We start from the raw sequence: 19,107 nt of genomic DNA on the forward strand, positions 1-19,107 counted from the left end.
CTATTCAGTAAATAGTCGGGAGTGGGAAAGCTTAGTGTTGCATAATGCTTCTTATGTATGCAGTATTTACAGGTCAGGGACCTGAAGAAGGTGTCACCCGTCCAGTTTCTTTGTCATGGCAGTATTGGGGTGTGGTGTTTCCTCTCAGCCACCATAGCAAGAGAGCGAAGGTTCAATCCCATCCTTCGCTCCCTTCCCCTGCCCACTCTGGCAGAGTGGTTCTCATCTGCAGGCAGGGCTCCGAGATGATGATAGTGTGGGGTTCAGAGCTCCCGCAGGCTTTACAAAAAGATACATACACTTCTACCAGAAACTCCTCCATGTGCCTGTGGAGAGCTCATCTAAGGGAATAAAAACCAGTAGTTTTTTTTTTTTTTTGGTGTCACAGGATGCGCATGCTGGAGAGTCCATACGCCCCTTATGCTCTTCATCATGCCAGGCAGACTTTTGAGACACGCTACCAAGAGAGTCTGCTTGCAGAAAACCAGCATGGATCCTTTAAATATTTATCCTACACATCGTTTTCCAACAGACAGATGCGGGTTTTCTTCTCGCTTTATTTTTAGAGATGGCTGAACTCGTGTGACATGCAGATAATGAGAGGTCAACAGCACCTGTGCCCACAGCACAGCTTCCCTGAGCACTGTATGTGCTCGAAGGAAGGGGGAGAGTGCAGCTTACTTTGATTACAGAAGCCAGGGTATATGTTTATAAATTAAATTCTGTTGACAACTTCAGTACTAGTGACGTGCAATTAATGACATCTGTGACAAGCCAATATTTATTATGCCCAGGAGATGTGCCTTTATTTAAATGGGGAGGTGAGACTGTGTCCATAGAAGGTTAAAGCATTTACTTGTACTGTGACGTCTGTATTTACTTGGGCTATTCTTTCCCATACTTTGTGAGAATGTTCATGTTTACAGCGTACTTTTCATGACAGAAGAGCATCATTATCTCCATTTTTACATCTGAAGAAACTGACACCCAGAAATGTAGACTACCCTGGGTGAAGGACCATACCACAGCAATGGGAGAGTTAAGAACCCAAGTTTTTTGTGTCCTAACAAGTTATGCTAGATCATTTTGGGTTTAATAGCACAGTAAATTTAGCTACGGATAGTATTAAACACCTGTTTTTTCATCCATTTTATTTGAAGGTGGAGCATCACATTCCTTCTCCATCACAGAAATAGCTGAAGTGCATTTCTTTCACCTTTTCCAGAACTCAGAGAAAACAAATTGTTTCTGAAGTAAGAAAGTGCTGCTACATCATCCAGCAGAAAGGATGCCTTTCTTGTAAACAAAATAATACAAAAATCATAAATAAAACCCATTCTAGCCAAGAGTAGTAAACCTGGGACAAGACCTATAACAAAAATGGTGTCTATGAGAAACGGGCATCGCTCCTAAGCTGTGTCCATCCGTAAGGTGTGTGGAATTCCATCAGGACACGCAGCTCTGATAGACACTGAACGTACAAACCTTGCTACAGCTTTTGCCCGCTCCTGACTTTTGATGATTTAGCTTATGTGTTTGCCTTTAAACAAGCATCGTTGGGAATGTTCTTTAGTCATCCGTACTCCGGCTGAGTGGAAGGCAACTTCTGGGAAACAAACACCCCCCAGACACTCCTATGTTCTCGCTGCTTACGTCTGCAGGTCCATCAGCCAAAATGTCACTAATGATATGAACCTTTAATTTCACAGATGAAGGAACTTGGTGTCATCGTATACAACTGTAGCTGCCTGGTCCTGGATTTACAGAGGATATTTGCGCTGTATAGCTCATTAAGATATAAGAATAAAATACCACCGAGCTGGTCTAAGAGACTATACGGAGTGTACGATACTCAGAATAAACTGACGCTGCAGCTGAACGAGACAAAATCAGAAGCTTTTGTGTCGGTAAGTTCTGAAATGAGTTGCAAAGAGGGAGGGAAGGGAAAAAACTTGTCTAACCCACCAGATTTTTTGGAAGACCTGGAAATTTAACATCTGCTTACTCTCTGAAACTGCCCTTTATGAACTACAGAGTAGCGAGACCAGGTTAGGTAAGTGTTAGTAGCATGTATTAAAGAATCTCAAGTGTCTTCTCACTGATACAGAGATGTTCACAGTTCCCTGCAGTAAGTCTGTCATAATGCTGTGTTCCCTCTGACAGAGACTGTCATGGAGAAATTACTATGGAAAGTAACTTCCATGAATAGAACATGTAAGATGTAAATTAAAGCCATACTTAAATATTTCTCTAAAGTGACCCTAACTGAAAAAGATGCATATTATTGCTGTGTCCTTAACCAAAAGCAGCTACTAAAATTGAGTGACTGAAAACTCAACTGTAGAGGTAAGACCACTACAGCTGTCACCTGCAGAAGACAGAACTTGTCTGATAGTCTGATAGTAATGCTGGAAAACCAAATCATTCTGTTGTCTAGGAACACGGTTATTCCAACAGGTATGCTTTTGTGGGGAAGTCTGAAATTGAAAGGTTTTTTAAAAGTTACTTGCCTTTTCCTGTGGTGTAGAACAGACTAAACACAGTATTGCTATTTCTTTTTTTCATTCAGATTCTGTGACATTGTTTGTACGTGCAATTTGCCAGAAGTGAACATGCTGCAGGATTTCATTTGAGCATTATTCTTTTTCCTGTTCTCTGCAATGTTCACCACTTCTTCACTTGCGTTCAAAAAAATGATAGGGAGGCCCTTCAAATTATTTACAGTAGTGGACAGAAGGTGAATGACTTGGGAATAAATGGACTGTTAATCAGAAATCTAAAATGATACAGAATAAGCTTGTTATCAGAGCTTGCCATTTTTTCAATGTAACTTGTAAGGATTAATCCTCTTCACCTTGTTCCATTGAAAGCATCCATACATCTGTAGAACGTTATCTACTTTAGCTTTATTTTAAAATGACACTTTAAAACTTCTAAAATTCAAGCAGCAGTCCCCATGGAAGCACTGTCGGTGTGTGTATTTTTAATGGAGAAGTTTTCAGTCTCAGCAGTGATGTAGCAAAACTGGAAAAAAGTAAACAGAGCGATAGAGATGATGAAAGATGCGGCGTGTCTTTCATTTTCAAGGTAATTACGTGAATAAAACCAACCCCTTCAAAATCAGGAAGGTAATGAAGCTGTTAAGAGTTATTTACCATTCTGTCTAAAAAAAAAAGGGGCAAAACCACATTGCTTTACAGCCAGTAGTGCCTAAACCACAATGCACATAGCACGCTATTAAGCCGTAGAGGCACTGGCACAGGATGCTTGTGCAGATGAGTGGTTCCAGTGCAGCGTTTACCTTCACCTGCTGGGAGCCAGGCAACATTCAGCTGTCCAGGATTTTTCACACTCCTACAACCCGTGAAGGGACAGAGAACTATTTTGGACTGAAAATCTGGAAGTGCCTAAGCCAAGCAGAATTAATAGCCATCTGAAAATAAAATGAGCTTCCACTGATTCGGGTCTGGACAGTCTTAAGGATTAGCTTAAATTAGAGACTGACTCGGGCAGTTAGCTAAGGAGCTGTGAACATGAAATGAACTCCTACGCCCTTCTAAGCAATCTGTTAGAAAGGGAGAAATCGTGCTGAAAGGCAGTCCTGGAGGGGCACTCAGGAAGGAAAGCTGGGTAAGGCCAGCTTTAAGGAAACTGGGATCACAGACAGGCAGGTGGAGAGAGGCTCTGCAAAAGCTGCTCCTCTGCAGTTTGTGGGATGTTCACTTCCCCCCTGTATTTCCCTTTTGTGCGGGCAACAAAAGCCTCCTCTCTTGAAATTCCGCTTCAGAAAACAAAACGAAAGAGTCACTGGTACTCAGAAGCTCAGATCAGTGAAGTCCAGCTCCAGGAGCCACACGAATCTGTAGCCGCAGCCAGTTGGGCTGGTTCTTCCTTCCTGAAAACAGGCTCTTCCATACATTTCTCCCCTACTAGCAAATCCTCAATGTTGGCCAGCATGCCCCTCCAAAAGCTACTCCTGAAGTTGCTCTGGGCTGGTTTGGTGGACCAAGGGTTAGCATCACTGTCTGGTCCTGAACTCGTGAGAAGAGGAAAGTCTCCACAAGCCCGGCAGTTCTTACTGCCATGGTGCTGTCTGTGGGCTGGGGTGTGGGTGCTGCGCTCCCCAGCCCTGCGTTGACCCCCTTCCCACCGGGGCACGGCCAGCCACCGCTGCCAGTGGGAATAAAGGCCTGTTTCTGGTAGGTGAAGTATCAAAAGAGTATTTGATCAGAACAGCAAGCGCTAATACAACTAATCCGGAGAAAAGTACTAAAATAGCTGTATGACCACAGAGGGGGTCAGCTGTGCCACAGGGTAACACGTGGAATGCCCAAATAAGTGTTGCAGTGAGAGCTTTACCTGAAATTTTTCTTCTAATTATCTTCTAAATGTCTTTCACCTTCTGGTCTTTATATTGAGCACATCTGAAAAAGATAATGCGTAACAATTCCTTTCTTTAGCTGCTTGGTTAACTTAAAACTTCTATTCAACATAATAAAAGTGTAAGAGTAAACTCTCAGTGCAATAGCCTTCTAAAACTTTCAGATAATAGACATAAATTATATGTAACAAAATCACTTCATTCTTTTTCTTGAGTCAAACCTCATTCTTTGAAAACATATTTCCCTTCCCATGTTTGTGCAATAGAAAACAACAAGCATAGCGCACAGTCATTGAATTTTTTTGTTATGCTCAGGAATCACAGCTTAGCGCTGCTTAGCAACAAAATTGTCTTCCAGCCTGCCTGATAAAGTGTAAGAGGTTTTGGTTGTTTTTCTTAAGTGTTCAGGAATGGATCTGGAATACCGGTCTTGAGATCTTGCTAGTTAATTTTCTAGTATTTTCCGCACTTGGTTGTAGTAAATCCTTAAGACCAGTGGTTAAGAAACCACTGTGATAGGCATTGCCCTGAAAGAAAAAAAGAACAACCGAAAGCCCACGGCGGGAGCCGGTCCCCTAAAGAAAACGTGCAGCTGCAACCCAAGCAGGTGACAGGGGTGAGAAGCAGCGGGAAGGCAGTGGTCTGCAGGGCCAGCCGTTATGGGAAGGACAAGTGACACCTGCTCAAAGTGCCTTGAATAACCTCTGCTCCCAGGATCTGTGCTGTTGCCTGCGAGAGCTTGGCAGGCAGCTCCACTTCTCTCTCCTGACGAGCAGCGAGTCCTGGGCGCCTCTGCTACAGGCGGGCAATTCCCGCTGGCTTCACCTTGTTGCCCGACGCATTCGACAGCCCTAGACACGAGGCAGAGAAGCTGACGCCTGGGCTTTGCCGCGCACCAGCTCAGTACCAGGTGAAGAGCTTTATTTATCGCTGAAGCTAGGTTTTAAAGGTAAATTTCCTGCAAAACTGCAGCATCTCCCCAAGACAGTGATGGAGCCAATGGGGACTGCGTGGAACTTTAAACCAAACTGACTTAATACACATTAACTCCTGGTTGCAAGTGAGGGATCAGGCTGATGTGGCAAGAAGACAGAAAGCACTCCATTTAATAGTAACCAGCCCTGGGACTCCCTGGAACAAAAAAATCTCTGAAATCTAACTTAAATTAGAGCATCTTTGATGACAGTGGATGTTTTGAAGTTTGTGTCTTCTGCATTTTACCCACAGTTGCGCTAAATGGTGAGGCTTTCAAGGGCAAATCGAGCAAATGCCTCTCCTTTGTACCTCTGGGTATTCTAGCAGGACAGTTGAAGGTACCAGTTAATATTCTCTGCCGAAATAAAGGCTACTACTTGCCATCTCAAGAAGAATAGGGGAAGAGAAAATAAATCACGTATTTTAAATGCCATATTTGAACTTTTCCTTTCACAGAATTCACCTAAGCTCTTCTGCCCAAAGGACAGAGTCCTGGATATTGAAGCTATATACAGTGTTATCGATGATGCAAAGCAGTTTGTGTACATAGCTGTCATGGACTACTTGCCGATCGTCATTGACACCAATGCTAAACGGTGAGTGTCCGTGTCCAGGTTATTGTAATGCCAGTACGGTCTGCTGGAGAAAATGAACCCACAGGAGATTAGTTACTACTGTGGACCAATTTCTTGGGGCCCAATTCTGCTCTTATTGAAATCAGTGAGAGTTCTGCCATTGACTTAAATGGGAGCAGAATTGGGACCTGAGAAGACATTTCCAGTTCTGGGTCCTAAGCTTTGGATCTGCCTGTCGAAGGAGATTAGAAATTGTCTAGTCTGACCACCTGCAAGTGACTGCACCCAGGAATACAATAACCTGCTTGTACATTAATCCTATTTCTTACATTATTACATTCACTATCTTGATACCGCAGCTACTGGCATTTTATGAATATGATACAGATATTCAAACTGAGTGAGAGAGTGTGTGTGTTAAGCGAGAATTAACATGTTGTGAGTTCTCATACACAATATGGGAGATGTCATTATTTTATTGAAAATTACATGAAAATTCCAAATTCAGCATAGGTTACCTTTGAATTATATCACATTTTGGTAAATTGAAAGTTGTTAAAAACAAACAAGCCCAGGTCATTTTTAAATACCCTGTTTGTATGGACCATTGAAAAGCACTCGTGACCCAAAACTGGAGCCACAGTATAATAAAACCATCCAACTCAGAAGGCAAGTATCCAGTGGTCCCTCTGACTCTCCGTAACGCAATGAATCCAGCATTTAGCTATGCTCGCTGTTCCATTCATGCACTTTATGTGAACACAGTTAAGCCAAACTAAAAATCTGATTATGTGCTTTTTTCCAGTTTTGCATAATTAAAGGTTTTGCTTAATTAAAAAAAAAAACAACCAACTATGATTTTACCTGATATCAAGCATAAGCTATTTCAAGTCTACAAGAGGGTTTTTTCCAATAAACTCGCTACATACAGCCTCTATCACAGCAAAGGAATCACGGGTAGTACTGTAGGAGGCTCCGTTTCACGATATGCATCCCTGTCGTTTCCCCTTTGTGTTGGGAAGGATCTTAGTATGTAGAGCCATTATAGGCTTGCAGTTGATGTTACCTCCTATACTTCTTTGTTCTCATGCCTGAAGAATTCAGAAATCTACTGGATTAGGGACATCCAGGGAAGCCACCTGTCTGAATTCCACGTTTTTCCTACAGTATGGTTTTGTGTCTGAGGCACTGCCACAGCTTCTCTACCTTGTAAGCTCCCAGTTCCCACTGGTGAGTTATTTTCTGGCATTGTAGAGCTCCAATTTCATTAGGCTGAATGCCTTTATGCTGCTCGAATAGAGTAAACATGGGGATTTGGGGTTGGTTTTGTTTGGGGTGGTTTTTGTTGAGGTTTTGGTTTGGTTTTGGTTTTGGTTTGGTTTTGGTTTGGTTTTGGTTTGGGTTTGGTTTGGTTTGGGTTTTGGTTTTGTTTTGTTTTGGGTTTTATCTAATTCTCCCTGTCCTGACCTGCTCCCACCGAAGGTCAGGAACACAAAACTAACTAGCAGTTGTGAGACTAGCACCATGGAAACCACATCCCATTCATGGCAGAATTTCAGGAAAAAAGGTAGCATCCTCCTTAAAAGACCCATCTTCATCTGGTACTGAAGGATGCAGGTACCCTGCATGGCAGCAGCTCTCCTCTTCCAAAGCACGAAACGGCAGAAAGCATTCCAGTCCCCAGCCTGTGTGGTTCCAGCACAGAGGGAAAAAAAAGGTGGCAATCAGGGAGGGATCCAGTGTTCCTGTCCTCTTACTTGTGTAACCAACAGAAAATCCTTCCAGTCCCCCGGTCTGGGCCGGGGAAGCAGCACCTGGGTAAGCTGTAGCTCATTCTGGTGGTTCTCTGGCCACCGCAAGCTCTCCGCTGCTCTCACCACAGGCAGTGAGTGACACAGGAGTAATGAGTGACACAGGAGTAACTCGCCCAGCTGCGGGTGGACAAGGTACCTGTATTTTGTGCAAGTGTTTTGGCAGCTCTCCATGCGCCTACATAGATGGAAGATGTGCCCAACCATCCACAACTTCACTGTCCCCACTGTGACAGTTTTGGTGCAGGGCTCAATGACACAAAAGAGGATGCTGGCAGATCTGTTAAACAAGCACAGCATTCCTTCAATGGCTAGAAAATTAAATTCACATATGGTTAGTTTTCTCTGTGATGTCTAGGCTTGACTGCATAAAAATCCAGAATTTTATTAAGTTCTCTGAATATACTGTATTCTTTCTCCGCAGGTACTGGCCGTATTTAGACGGGAAGATAAGAGAAGCATTAGTTTTACGAAGTATTAAAGTACGACTTCTCATAAGTTTCTCAAGAGACACAGATCCCCTTACTTTTAACTTTGTTTCATCTCTGAAAGCTATTTGCACTGAAGTTCCAAGCTGTAGTTTGAAAGTTGTAAGTATAATCCATATTGCTTTGAAATCTATGGTATTTCCCACCCCTCAAAAACAATTAAGAAAACTTCTCAACTAAGAACTGTTTTCTGTTAGTTTCAAAGACTATAAATTTCATTAAATAACACAGGAAATGTAACATAATGAACTGAATTTATTCCTTGTACTAAGAGATGTAGAAATTAAGACAGAAAAATAGAATGATGCCAAAAGGCAATCTGTGTGGCGGACAGCCCGTGTAAAACACTACATGTGGTCTTTTACAGCAAAGCTAACGAAATGAACCGTAATCATATGTCTTGTTTATACTGGCTGGGAAGAGTAAATGTGACAGCACAAAAATGCGATTTAGTCTGGATTCATGTAATCTTACTGTTCAGCTGCATAAGCATCTACTTTTGCTTTAGTCAAGTACAAAGTACAGGAAAAAATAATGAAGATTTTTAAATTCAGGCTACAAATTCAGAATTGTGAAGACTAGAACAACCATTACGTGACCCCATTAGACATGCAGTACAGGAAAGTGAGAAATACTATGTGTGTTGCATTTATATTAGAGAACAGAGTGTATGGCAACTACTACTTTCAGTTTGGTACAGTTCATTTTTATGAAATTGAGGCACACTGGAAATCAGCCATCTTGGATCACTTTTTGGTTTTTTTGCAATGTCTGTCTTAAATCATCTGCTGAATTATTTTGACTGCTTAAATTGATAATCCATGAAATCATTTTGTCTTTTTAAAATTGAGTTGTAAAGAAACAAGTACTGTTTGTGTTATGCACACTAAGTGGTATTTATGCATATCTTGAAATAGGGATTTTTGTTGTAATGTAGACTGTTATTACAAGTTTCCTAGGTAAGAAGCAGCTTACAAGTGTGAGTTTAAGTCAAAAACTCCAATACTCGGCTGGTACTGCTTAAGCTGCTTCAATTTCAAGTAACTTCTAGCTTGTTCCATTTTTATCATCAGAGTTCTGGTTTTGTATTCAAAATCATTTTAATTAAGTGGCACCTAATGCTTTACGTACTTCTATCCATTTACACCTACTTACAGCAGGTAAATTCTTTAGTACAGAATGTATCTTGTCAAATGCTGAAAGGAAAAAAAAAATTATTTCTAGACATCCATTCTAGGTGGGTAGTCTAGCTATCTCTGCAGTTAGAAAATACAAATACAACTTACAGTACAAAAAATGAGACGGCCCCAGTTTTAAATAGCTGTAAAGGTGCCTCTGTGCTGTGCATCACGTGTTCCACACCCTGGCTAAGTCACTGCCTTAATAAGCCTTGGCATGAGTAACAGCCCAAGGCTCAGAGTTTACTGGTACCTCTTTGGCTCTGGCTGAAACCGTGCTGTAGGCTCTATCACGACACTCTTTTACTTCACCGAACACGTCAGATGAGCACTGCTGCTTTCTTTTAACTGTGTTTCTTTTGTATTCATCTGTTCTAGCTGGGATCAAAGTGAAACAAAATGATGTGTGTGTATGGGCGAGAAAGAGTAGGCTAACAGGGTAAAAACTAAACAAACCTTTTGAATTATTAGAAAATGCTGCTTTTCCCTTTTGGTTCAGCTTTGAATATGAAAAAAAATCAAGTCAAATTAAACTCTGTAGAGAAAATACTGTCATGCAGACATGTATTGTATGAGTTTATACACGAGAACACTGAAATTTTAAGGGAAACTTAAGGTACAAATTTTGATTGAAATTTGTAATTTCAATTTTATTTTTTTATTTATTTATTTGCTAAGCTGTCCCAAATACCTTAATATTGCTCTGGCAGAAATGGCACACCCCCCCGCCCCGTTCTTCTGTTCTCTCAGGGATCATGTATCTGAGTCCTACGAAGCATATTCAGCTTTTTTCTTCTGTTTAGCTTTTGATCCCTGTGTTATGCCTTGTTGTGATCGTTTTCTTTTGTGCCTGTGGAAGGACCAGTTTGGCTAGGACATTCCCAGCGCGTGCCCATGGCTTGCTGCAGCTGCAGGGTACGCTGTTCTGCCAATGGCAGCAGCGCCAGGTACACGGTCACCTTGGGGAAGGCTGTACAGACATAATTTCTCTGTTAGGTGAGAATCTCTTACTGATTTCCCCTGGTCTCCTGACCAGGCTAACAGAAGGTGTGGTATTGCCTAACTGCAGGTATATCGTTAGAAACGGGACACTGCAAACCTGCTATGCCCAGCGGTGTCCTGATCAATACCAAATACAAAAATTACCGCTGGGCAGGTAATTTTCCAGTCTGCTGTGGAGGTCAGGAAGGCAGGGACTGCAAGACATGATTTCCTAGCTGCAAACACTGAACTGCTAACAGTGTGCTCTATCTAGAAGCAGGTGGGTGGTTGTTTTTTCGGTTTTTTTCTTTTGCCACAAAACTTTGATAATGCTAGGCAATTAACATCATCAATGCAGTTAGAAAATGCTTAATCCCTCATTATGCATTCCTCAGCATCTCACTTGGGAGTCCGGTTCACATAAGCATCAATAATTATTGGATTCAACTGAACTGCTTTGAGACTGCAAACTCAATACAAGTACTGTGAAAAAAGTCATCACTAGGAAGAATTCCTGAGGAAAAGGGCTTTGCTTGAGGACTAAATAAGTGCTGTAAGCATGCAGCCAGATGTCAAGGAGCTCTGTTCTATGCACGGAACCATGTGGTCATGAAATTAAAGGATAAACTGAGCTCACCATCACGCTTCTTGAGGCCTTAATTCCAGTACTCCTTACATTTTGTGTGCCTGACCCTTTAAATACATCTTATGTGCAAGATTGCTCAGTCTAACTCTCAAAGAAGCAGTAAAATGGGGCCAGCCCTGCTGGGCGCAGTGCTGAACTGAGAAAGGCCCGTGGTTTTGAAGGGCCCAGAGAGTATGAACTAGATGAAAGTGTCTTCAGATAACTGGAGACCGGGAAGGAGTGGCATGGAACAGACGTGTAGCTACAGCACGCGCTGTTCTTGAGCTTCCACATGAATCTGTTTCTGCATTGTACAGGTGGATCCCTGCTCAGGTGAGAGGAAGGAAGAACCACAACTTTCCGTACTTCTCAGAAAGCCAGCCATGTCCTACAAGTAAACAAAGCGTTATGAATGAACTATGAAACCTTTGCTCCTAAGCACTAACTTAAAGCTCTAAACTCCTAAAATAAGGATGGAAAAGACTAATTAACTGTTAGCAGAAGGTGGTGGATTATTAACACAGTACTTCGGCTGCAGGCGTGTGTCGGGAGAATGTTAGGCTGTGCTACTGAATGTCAGTGCTGGTTCACTTGCTCACCTGAGCTGCAGTTTTGTATTCTGTTTCTGAGGGCAGATGAGTTTCCCTACTTGTTTTGTATTGTCAAGGACAATTGTAATCTGTATTGTCAAGGAGTTATAATGGCTTCTATACCCTTGCTGGAGAACACATTACACTTTCAAGCCTTCTGTCTATTCCTGCCTGAATCTGAAATTTCCTTTCTTACAAAGTTATTATACAAAGAGCACACTAACGCAGGATTTTTCTGTACAGCACATCTACTGAAATCTCTTAATTTGCCAACTCTAAGCTGATATGATTATTGTGCTTGACTATTTTTAAATCAAGGTATGTAGCTTTTTGCTAAATCCTGTAATAAGGGGAAGAAGACAGCTTTGTTTTGGTTTTACCCATTTGCTGGTTTTAGACTATTCCCTACAACATTAGTATTAATCACACAGTATCTTCCACATCCCTGCAAAGAGTTACTGCGAGCACCCTTGATGGACACCCTGTTGCTGCTAACTGTCTCCATTCCTGTTTCGTTGCATCAGGAAAAACATGACCCTTTTTTTCTGGCTTTATCCAAAAATTCAAGATCCTTTCAGAAAGATTCAGATTCATCTCTGGCTGGCTACATACATACTTTCTGTGATGGGTGCGTGTTTGTTCCTCAGGCGCACAATTGCAGTCTTGATGTTGTCGAAGAACTAAACCCTAATGTCTAGTAAACTTGCCTTTACAGCTGCTGAGATGCTTTGTTCTAGTTTTTTTTTTTAAATGTAATTGTTAGTAGTGTTAAATATCTGTAATTAAAAGTATGATTTCCCCATGCAGCTTAGTTAGAAGTGAATATACAATATAAATCTCATTTAAAGGGCAGATAACTACAGTTTTACATAGAATAATCTTTTTTTAATGGTTTTTAAATTGCTTTTTAAAAAGCAGTCGCTCAGTTTGGGTGGTTGTGCTCGCTTTTAAATGCAAAAAACTATCTTTGGATTTTTGCTCGTCTTGGAACTTATTACAAAAATTAAGCTGTGGAAGATAACAATGCCTTGTACAGGTAAGTAAGCACACGGTAACACACAAAATTCAGAGACTGTTGAAGGACACAATTCTGTGTCTTATTAATTACAGATAAGCCTGTACAGAACTCCTAGTGTTCTCCAAGGAAAGCCAAACTGTAATGATCAAGACTGATGATTAAGAAGAGATTTTTTGAATGAATACTTATATGCTGTTCTGAAGCAACCAGTGGTATAAAACCTAAAGGTGCTGTTCCTGGCAGTCAGTAACACATTTTGCAATAGTTGAGCAGTTTAATGCAAACCAGCTTGAAACCTACCTACATCAGCTGGGTAAAGAATGCTTTATAAAACTAAACTGCCAGTGTACTATGCATACGCCCTTATCTGATTTAATCAAACTGATGATGTAGTCTACCACAGAGATAACTGCATTTCAATAATGAATTTAGTATTTTACAGTTGGGTTTTCAAAGTAGTAAGATTATTCTGAAGGACATCTTCCTGACCTAAAAGGATTCATTCCAGTTTTTTATCAGAAGGAGCACTGGTTCAAAAGAGGAATTTTGTATTATGGAAAACAGACCCCCAAGAAAGATCAAGGAGTTTTGGGGCCGGAGTTTTGTAATACTGTTTTTCAGTGTCTTAAGTGGGTACAATGTATAGCCATTTATTTTCATCAGCAATGTACTGTAAATTAGATTTGTTCTGAAGATCTACACCATCACCTCAAAGTTTCTCAGTCCTGCAGTAAATATGCAATTTCTCCTTCATCGTGCTATTCTCTACTTCTAGTTTTGGAATCTGTGTCTAGGTATTAGTTTCCTTGATGAAACAAACAATATTTAGCTTTGTAGTGGAAATCTCATTTTTGTCTGGCACTGATGCAGGCAAGAAGTACATATAGCTCCAGAATTTAAAAAGAAAAAAAATACATCTTAGACTTCACTCTTTAGGGTAAAACAGATGCATTTTCCTCTTGTTGTCGGGTAAATCTCTCCATATCAGATTTAATCCTGAGAAGCTTCTAGGTTTCTGGAATCAGCAAGTTTCCTGTTGGGAACTATGAATGTGTAATACAAGGGTATTAATTCAATTGTTGCTGTGTCTGCCAATTCAGATCCTGAAGCAGACTTCAAACCCCAATGTCCCTTGATGAACGAGGAAACGAGCTATAGAAAAGTTTCTGGGTCTTATCATGCAGAACATAAAGGGGGAAGGGGGGATGAGTTGTGCATTCCGTAGCCTTTCCTACCTGGCACTGTATTGCTTTTAGTATGCGGTAGCCATATACTTTGTATAGTTCAGAATGCCAAGGGATAGTGAATATCACAAACTGAGAATTTAGTAAGAAATATAGTGTGCAGTGTTTTATTAAAATTAATGTTTGGCTATAAAAACTCAAGCTGTTCTGTAGTGCTAACTCATTTTCAATAAAGAGTAGAGAACAGACCATATTTTTTCTGTCCATTATAGAACAGTTCTTATTAACATGCACTCCATTCTATTTTATGGCAGAAATTCTTTGACCTTGAGGAAGAGAGTGCATGCTTTCTTAAAGAACAGAAGAACACTTCCTTTCCCAAATTAAATCGTAACAAATACATGGTGACTGATGGAGCTGCATACATTGGTAAGTAACCACATCTCAAGAAATTCTAGTTTGTAGCCAGAAGCCTGAAGTAACACCCATTTGTAAATGAGAAGTCTACAGTTGACATGCTTGTTAAGTTAAAGTAATAGTTCATTTCTTTGGGAACCTGGATAAAGACTGAGCTTTGAGCCTTTTCTCATTTAAACACTCTTTGCCCCTATGAACCAGTTTCTCCAAAAGCAACATTCTGCTTTCAGTATTTAAAAACAGACTGAAAGCACAAATACAATATACTGTATGAAGGAGGCATAAATTGCATTATTAACAAATTCTCTTGTTTCTGCAACCCAACGAAGATGGACTGTTCTCCGTTTCCAGCGTTACTATTAAAGCTATGGTCAGTCCTGGTAAATACTGTACGAACACCTTTCATCCTCATCTCCTGAAGTCTTATTCCATTTACTGTAATGACATTTCAGATGCCCTCTCAACGTTAAGTACATATCTAATTGGTGTTCTGGGTTAAAGGTGTATTTAAGTCAAGTCCCTGTGTGGCACCTAGTAAAAATTCATTATCAGTCAAATGCTCATTGAATGCAGAGTAAAAACTACCTTTTGAAAAAATCTGACTGCTTGAGCTACGCGTGAGCTGCAGGATCAGAGAACTGCTACTGAATTAAAAAGTAACTCCTAAGATTTTATCAAGTCAAGAGAGAAAACTGGCCTTCTAACACGCTGCAGCTCGATGCTTCAGTTGCTTCCTTCCTCACCCTGACTTACTGTGAAGGGCTTAAAGCCAGTAACCGCAGGGGCAGGGAGGGAGAGCAAGCGCTGCCGCCCCACAGCGTGCCCGTGCACCAATGGAGAACCCAAAGCAGTGCTGGGATACAACCAAGAGCTACTTGGAAAGCTCAAAATACACACACCTCTCTTAACCTATCCAAATCTTATTTTTCCCTTCAACTAGTGCAGCTTAGCCCTCTCTCATCTCCCAAATGTTTTATGAATCTTTTTCCTTTATTCCATTTTAAATTCCTTCCAATAGCCAGATCAAATTTCAGTAAGTCATAACTTGTCCACACAGTATGGATTCTTGGCTGAGCTGGGTTTTTTTCTTTCCCATTGTCCTTACATCCTTAGATACACACAAGTAAAAGAAAGAAAGAATCAAAGCGGTGTGAAAGTAAATGTAAATGGATGCTAATATATGATCTGATGTATCTTTTACTTGAAAGCATATAGGAAGAAATGGCCCTTATGATAAGGCTTCAATTTGCCATCCTTCACAACTTCAGAATTCTTAACATTTCCTGCTAAAGTAGTTGAAATGACACTGAAAAAAAAGAGGGTAAAGATTTCATATACCTTCATGTTTTATGTATGTTCAGATAGTTTTCAAAATGACCCCTCCAAACTCTTTCTCCAAAATACTGCATGTTTTATAAATGTACAACTTAAATAGTTATAGTTCTAGTGAAATAAAAAAGAAATAACTGAAACACATGGTTTACCTGTTTTCCATTAATCCAACTATCCACTTTGCCTTGCGATAACCAGGATGTGAAATGCTCGTTCATGACCTTAGATTCCAACAAAGGTGGTGATAACTGGCATAAACCAGTAAAACCTGGTTTTCTTTTCTGAAATATTATCTATCAACGGATAACCTGTAAAAGATCTACTGGTTTGGCTCAGCATTATGGAGCAACTATTCTCCACAGCATCTATGTGTTTATATGGCAAAAATGTATTTTCACTTACGAAGTATTAGAGCTGCTATACTTCCAGAAACAATCTATACTACACACGGGTATGTAATGGAGTTTTTTCTTTCCCACTACTATAGAAAACTTATTTTCATCTCTGCCTGGGTAGGCACTGGGGAAAATGACACTGTAATATGCTGGATTGCCTTTAGGGAGATGGCCTTGTTTTTTTAATATTATTTAAACGTTCAAAACTCATTGTATATTCCTGCCTTTACTTGTAGGTAATTTTGATTGGGTAGGAAATGCTTTTACGCAGAATGCTGGAGCCGGCCTTGTTATCAACCAAGCAGACACGGGGAACAGCACAAGCATCATTAAGCAACTCAAGGCTGTTTTTGAAAGGGACTGGTATTCACATTATGCCAAAAGTTTACAACCAACAAAAATCCCAAACTGCTTTAATCACAAACTTAATAAAGCAACATCAAATAAGACTGCCATGAGCAATGTGAATTAGAAAGACTATTTTACTGTTTAGTATGGCAATGAAGAATTACGTTGGAATATATAGCCCTCTTTCATATTTACAGACAAGAGACTTAAATAAAAAGCAAAAAAAAAAAGTTTGGTTTCGGGGGGATGTTTTTAGGAAAAAGCACACTTATATAAAAAACTCAAAACTATATTCTCTATATTGAATTATTTAAGACTTTCAAATTTGTTACTTCTGACACTGAATGTCATTTCTGCTTCCATATTAATTTTAATGTTCTGAGTTTGCATTTAACAGCATGTGTCAATTTTTCTGTTTTAGTTTTAGGACTTTCCCTAATTGCCAACCTGGCTAGAACGAGCCTTGAGGCAAAACCAAGATTCAAGCTATGAAATGGCATTCTAAGATCAGTTATTACAGGTAGATGGTAGGTTTACTGTCTTAGAAAACATGAAGGAATAAGCAACCTTTCACCCATTTAAATTGTTTGCTTTAAATAAATACCCAGTCACACAAATAATTCCTAGTTCTACAAATTCAGTTTGGGTATCGTCCTTCCTTGTCTTCTAACTAGCCTTAAAATACATTAGAGTTACATGACTGGTAATTCACTCATCTCGTAGAAGTATGAAAAGGTTTTCAGGGATTGGGGTTGGCCTCATCAAATTTGTCATAATCCCTACAGCTGCTCAGATGAATGGATTTTTTATCAAAAGTAAAGTAATGTGGATTCCTTTCAACATAATAGTTATTTCCAATTATACATGTTTCATCTAACACTGAAAAAAATCTCTGGATTAATAGCAAAGACCTAGGACTTTTTTTTTTTTGTTGTTCTCAAGAGTATTTCTTCCCCAAGTTAAATATTTATCATGTGAGCCAGCAGTTGCGTGATGACTCATTATCAAACCAACGCATATATAAAAGTCAAATACTGCTTTTTAAGAAGGTCAAGGGTTATGCAAAATCATGCAATAATTGTTGTTATGTGATCATAGTCATTTTGTTTCATTTTACACCTGAAAGTTTTTTTCTTTCACAATTATTTTTTTTTTTTTTTTAGTAAAAGTTAGGAAACAGCAATTTCTGTTACAATGTCATCATTCATATAGGTGGATACATCAGCACAGAGACGTGATGCCTTCATTTAGGCCACTGTTTCAGTTGGTGTTAATAGTGTGCCTCTACAAACACAACTCAGTTGCATCAAGAAGCACCTGTTGTGTAAAAGTGTGAATTTGCTCTTTACAAAAATATAAATGCTTGACAACAGATTTTTCTCTACTCAGAGCTGTAATAGCTTAGTTTTGTAATAAAAAAAAAAAAAATGTTTCATTGCTATCCCTCTGCTTCTGTTGAAGACACACGGCCAATGAAAGCAAAATGCATTCTGCATTTTGTTAAATATTCACAGAACTTTTTCCAAAATGCGGACTTTTTGTCAGCTGGCTGTATGTTACTGAAGGCACACTTCAACAGCAGTGGGCAAAAAAGAGAAGGAAAATCAACCATGTCCCCAAGGTACTGTTTTAATCTGAAGACCAAGTTAAAAACCCACCTTGACTTTCAAAACACAGATTTCATTTACAAGGTTAAAAAAAACATTAAAGCAAGCACAGCTTAGGAAATTCTAATAAGGTGACATATGCACAACTTCAAATTGCCAGCTAGAGACACACCACAAAACTAGTTATGACTGCAAAAGGCACACTTTTTGACGAAGAATGTTTCTTTTGCAATTGCCAAGTTTTACATTGTCTTACTGAAAATAATGACGTAACAACAAAAAAATCAAGTTGTCAACTTTTACAGAAAAGATTCTGTGCAGCTCTAACGCTCAATAACATTTTCTAATATTCAAATAAACACATGCCATTTATTAGCCTACACACACACAGAAAAGCATATATTCTGACATTCCTATAAGACAAATATCTACAAAGAAAAAGGTTCTTGAATTGCTATGAAGGAAAGATCTTTGTGAAGAGAAATTTCTGTATTTTCTTCCTTCTGTATATAATTTAGAGTATGTATAGCAAGTTTGGGAGAAAGATCCCCAGCACTTTTTAGTTGTTGGGGTTTTTTTGTTTAAGAAATAAATATTCGTTCAGATTAATTTCTAGTGAAAATTTCAAGTTATACCACCAATGAATTTAGTCTTATGACTCAAAGCGAAACAAGCAAAACCCAACCAAACAAAACCCACAACCTTTTAAAAGCTGGTTGAGATATTTGTAAAGCTTCTGAGGTCCCCATGGATGGGTGCTTTTAGAGCTTGAGATAAACTTAATACCTTGAGACACAAAAAAACCCAAGCAAACAAAAAAACCCCACTGTCCAGAGTTGTTAATTGTAGCACCTGATGGCAATAATACACAAATATGAATCAATGTATTTTTTTTTTCCCTTTTGCATTACAGATATTAGAAATGTGTTAAGTTTTCTAAATGACATCTTGTGCAAATAATGGAGGATCTGAGTGGAACAGAAATTTGTCAGATGATAAAGCTAAGCTGTTTACAAAGCAGGAATTGGTGATTAAATCAGACTGTGGAGTTACCACTGACCTTCCATTTAGTATACCAAATGAACGATTCAGATGGAGTAGTTTTACTGGACAGTTCCTGGGGCAATATAATCATGTATATTAACCAGATCCATTAGTTTACTTGGCTTTTAAAATGCTGGTGCTTCAGCGACCCCACCCCC

At 39.6% G+C, this 19,107-nt stretch overlaps 1 protein-coding gene across 1 annotated transcript in view; it reads left to right on the forward strand.

Annotated features, from left to right (window-relative positions):
• PLD5 (phospholipase D family member 5) overlaps positions 1 to 17,157 on the forward strand; it is a 71,800-nt gene extending 54,643 nt beyond the window's left edge. The window contains exons 5-9 of the mRNA XM_037391717.1: positions 1,710 to 1,907; positions 5,813 to 5,952; positions 8,167 to 8,332; positions 14,121 to 14,235; positions 16,187 to 17,157. Of these exons, the coding sequence (XP_037247614.1) occupies positions 1,710 to 1,907; positions 5,813 to 5,952; positions 8,167 to 8,332; positions 14,121 to 14,235; positions 16,187 to 16,422 (855 nt within the window). The 3' untranslated portion in view covers positions 16,423 to 17,157. The remainder of the gene's footprint in view (positions 1 to 1,709; positions 1,908 to 5,812; positions 5,953 to 8,166; positions 8,333 to 14,120; positions 14,236 to 16,186) is intronic.
• Positions 17,158 to 19,107: the final 1,950 nt, after the last annotated feature.

The sequence above is a fragment of the Falco rusticolus genome, chromosome 6 (assembly GCF_015220075.1).
Source record: "Falco rusticolus isolate bFalRus1 chromosome 6, bFalRus1.pri, whole genome shotgun sequence".
NCBI lineage: Eukaryota > Metazoa > Chordata > Aves > Falconiformes > Falconidae > Falco > Falco rusticolus.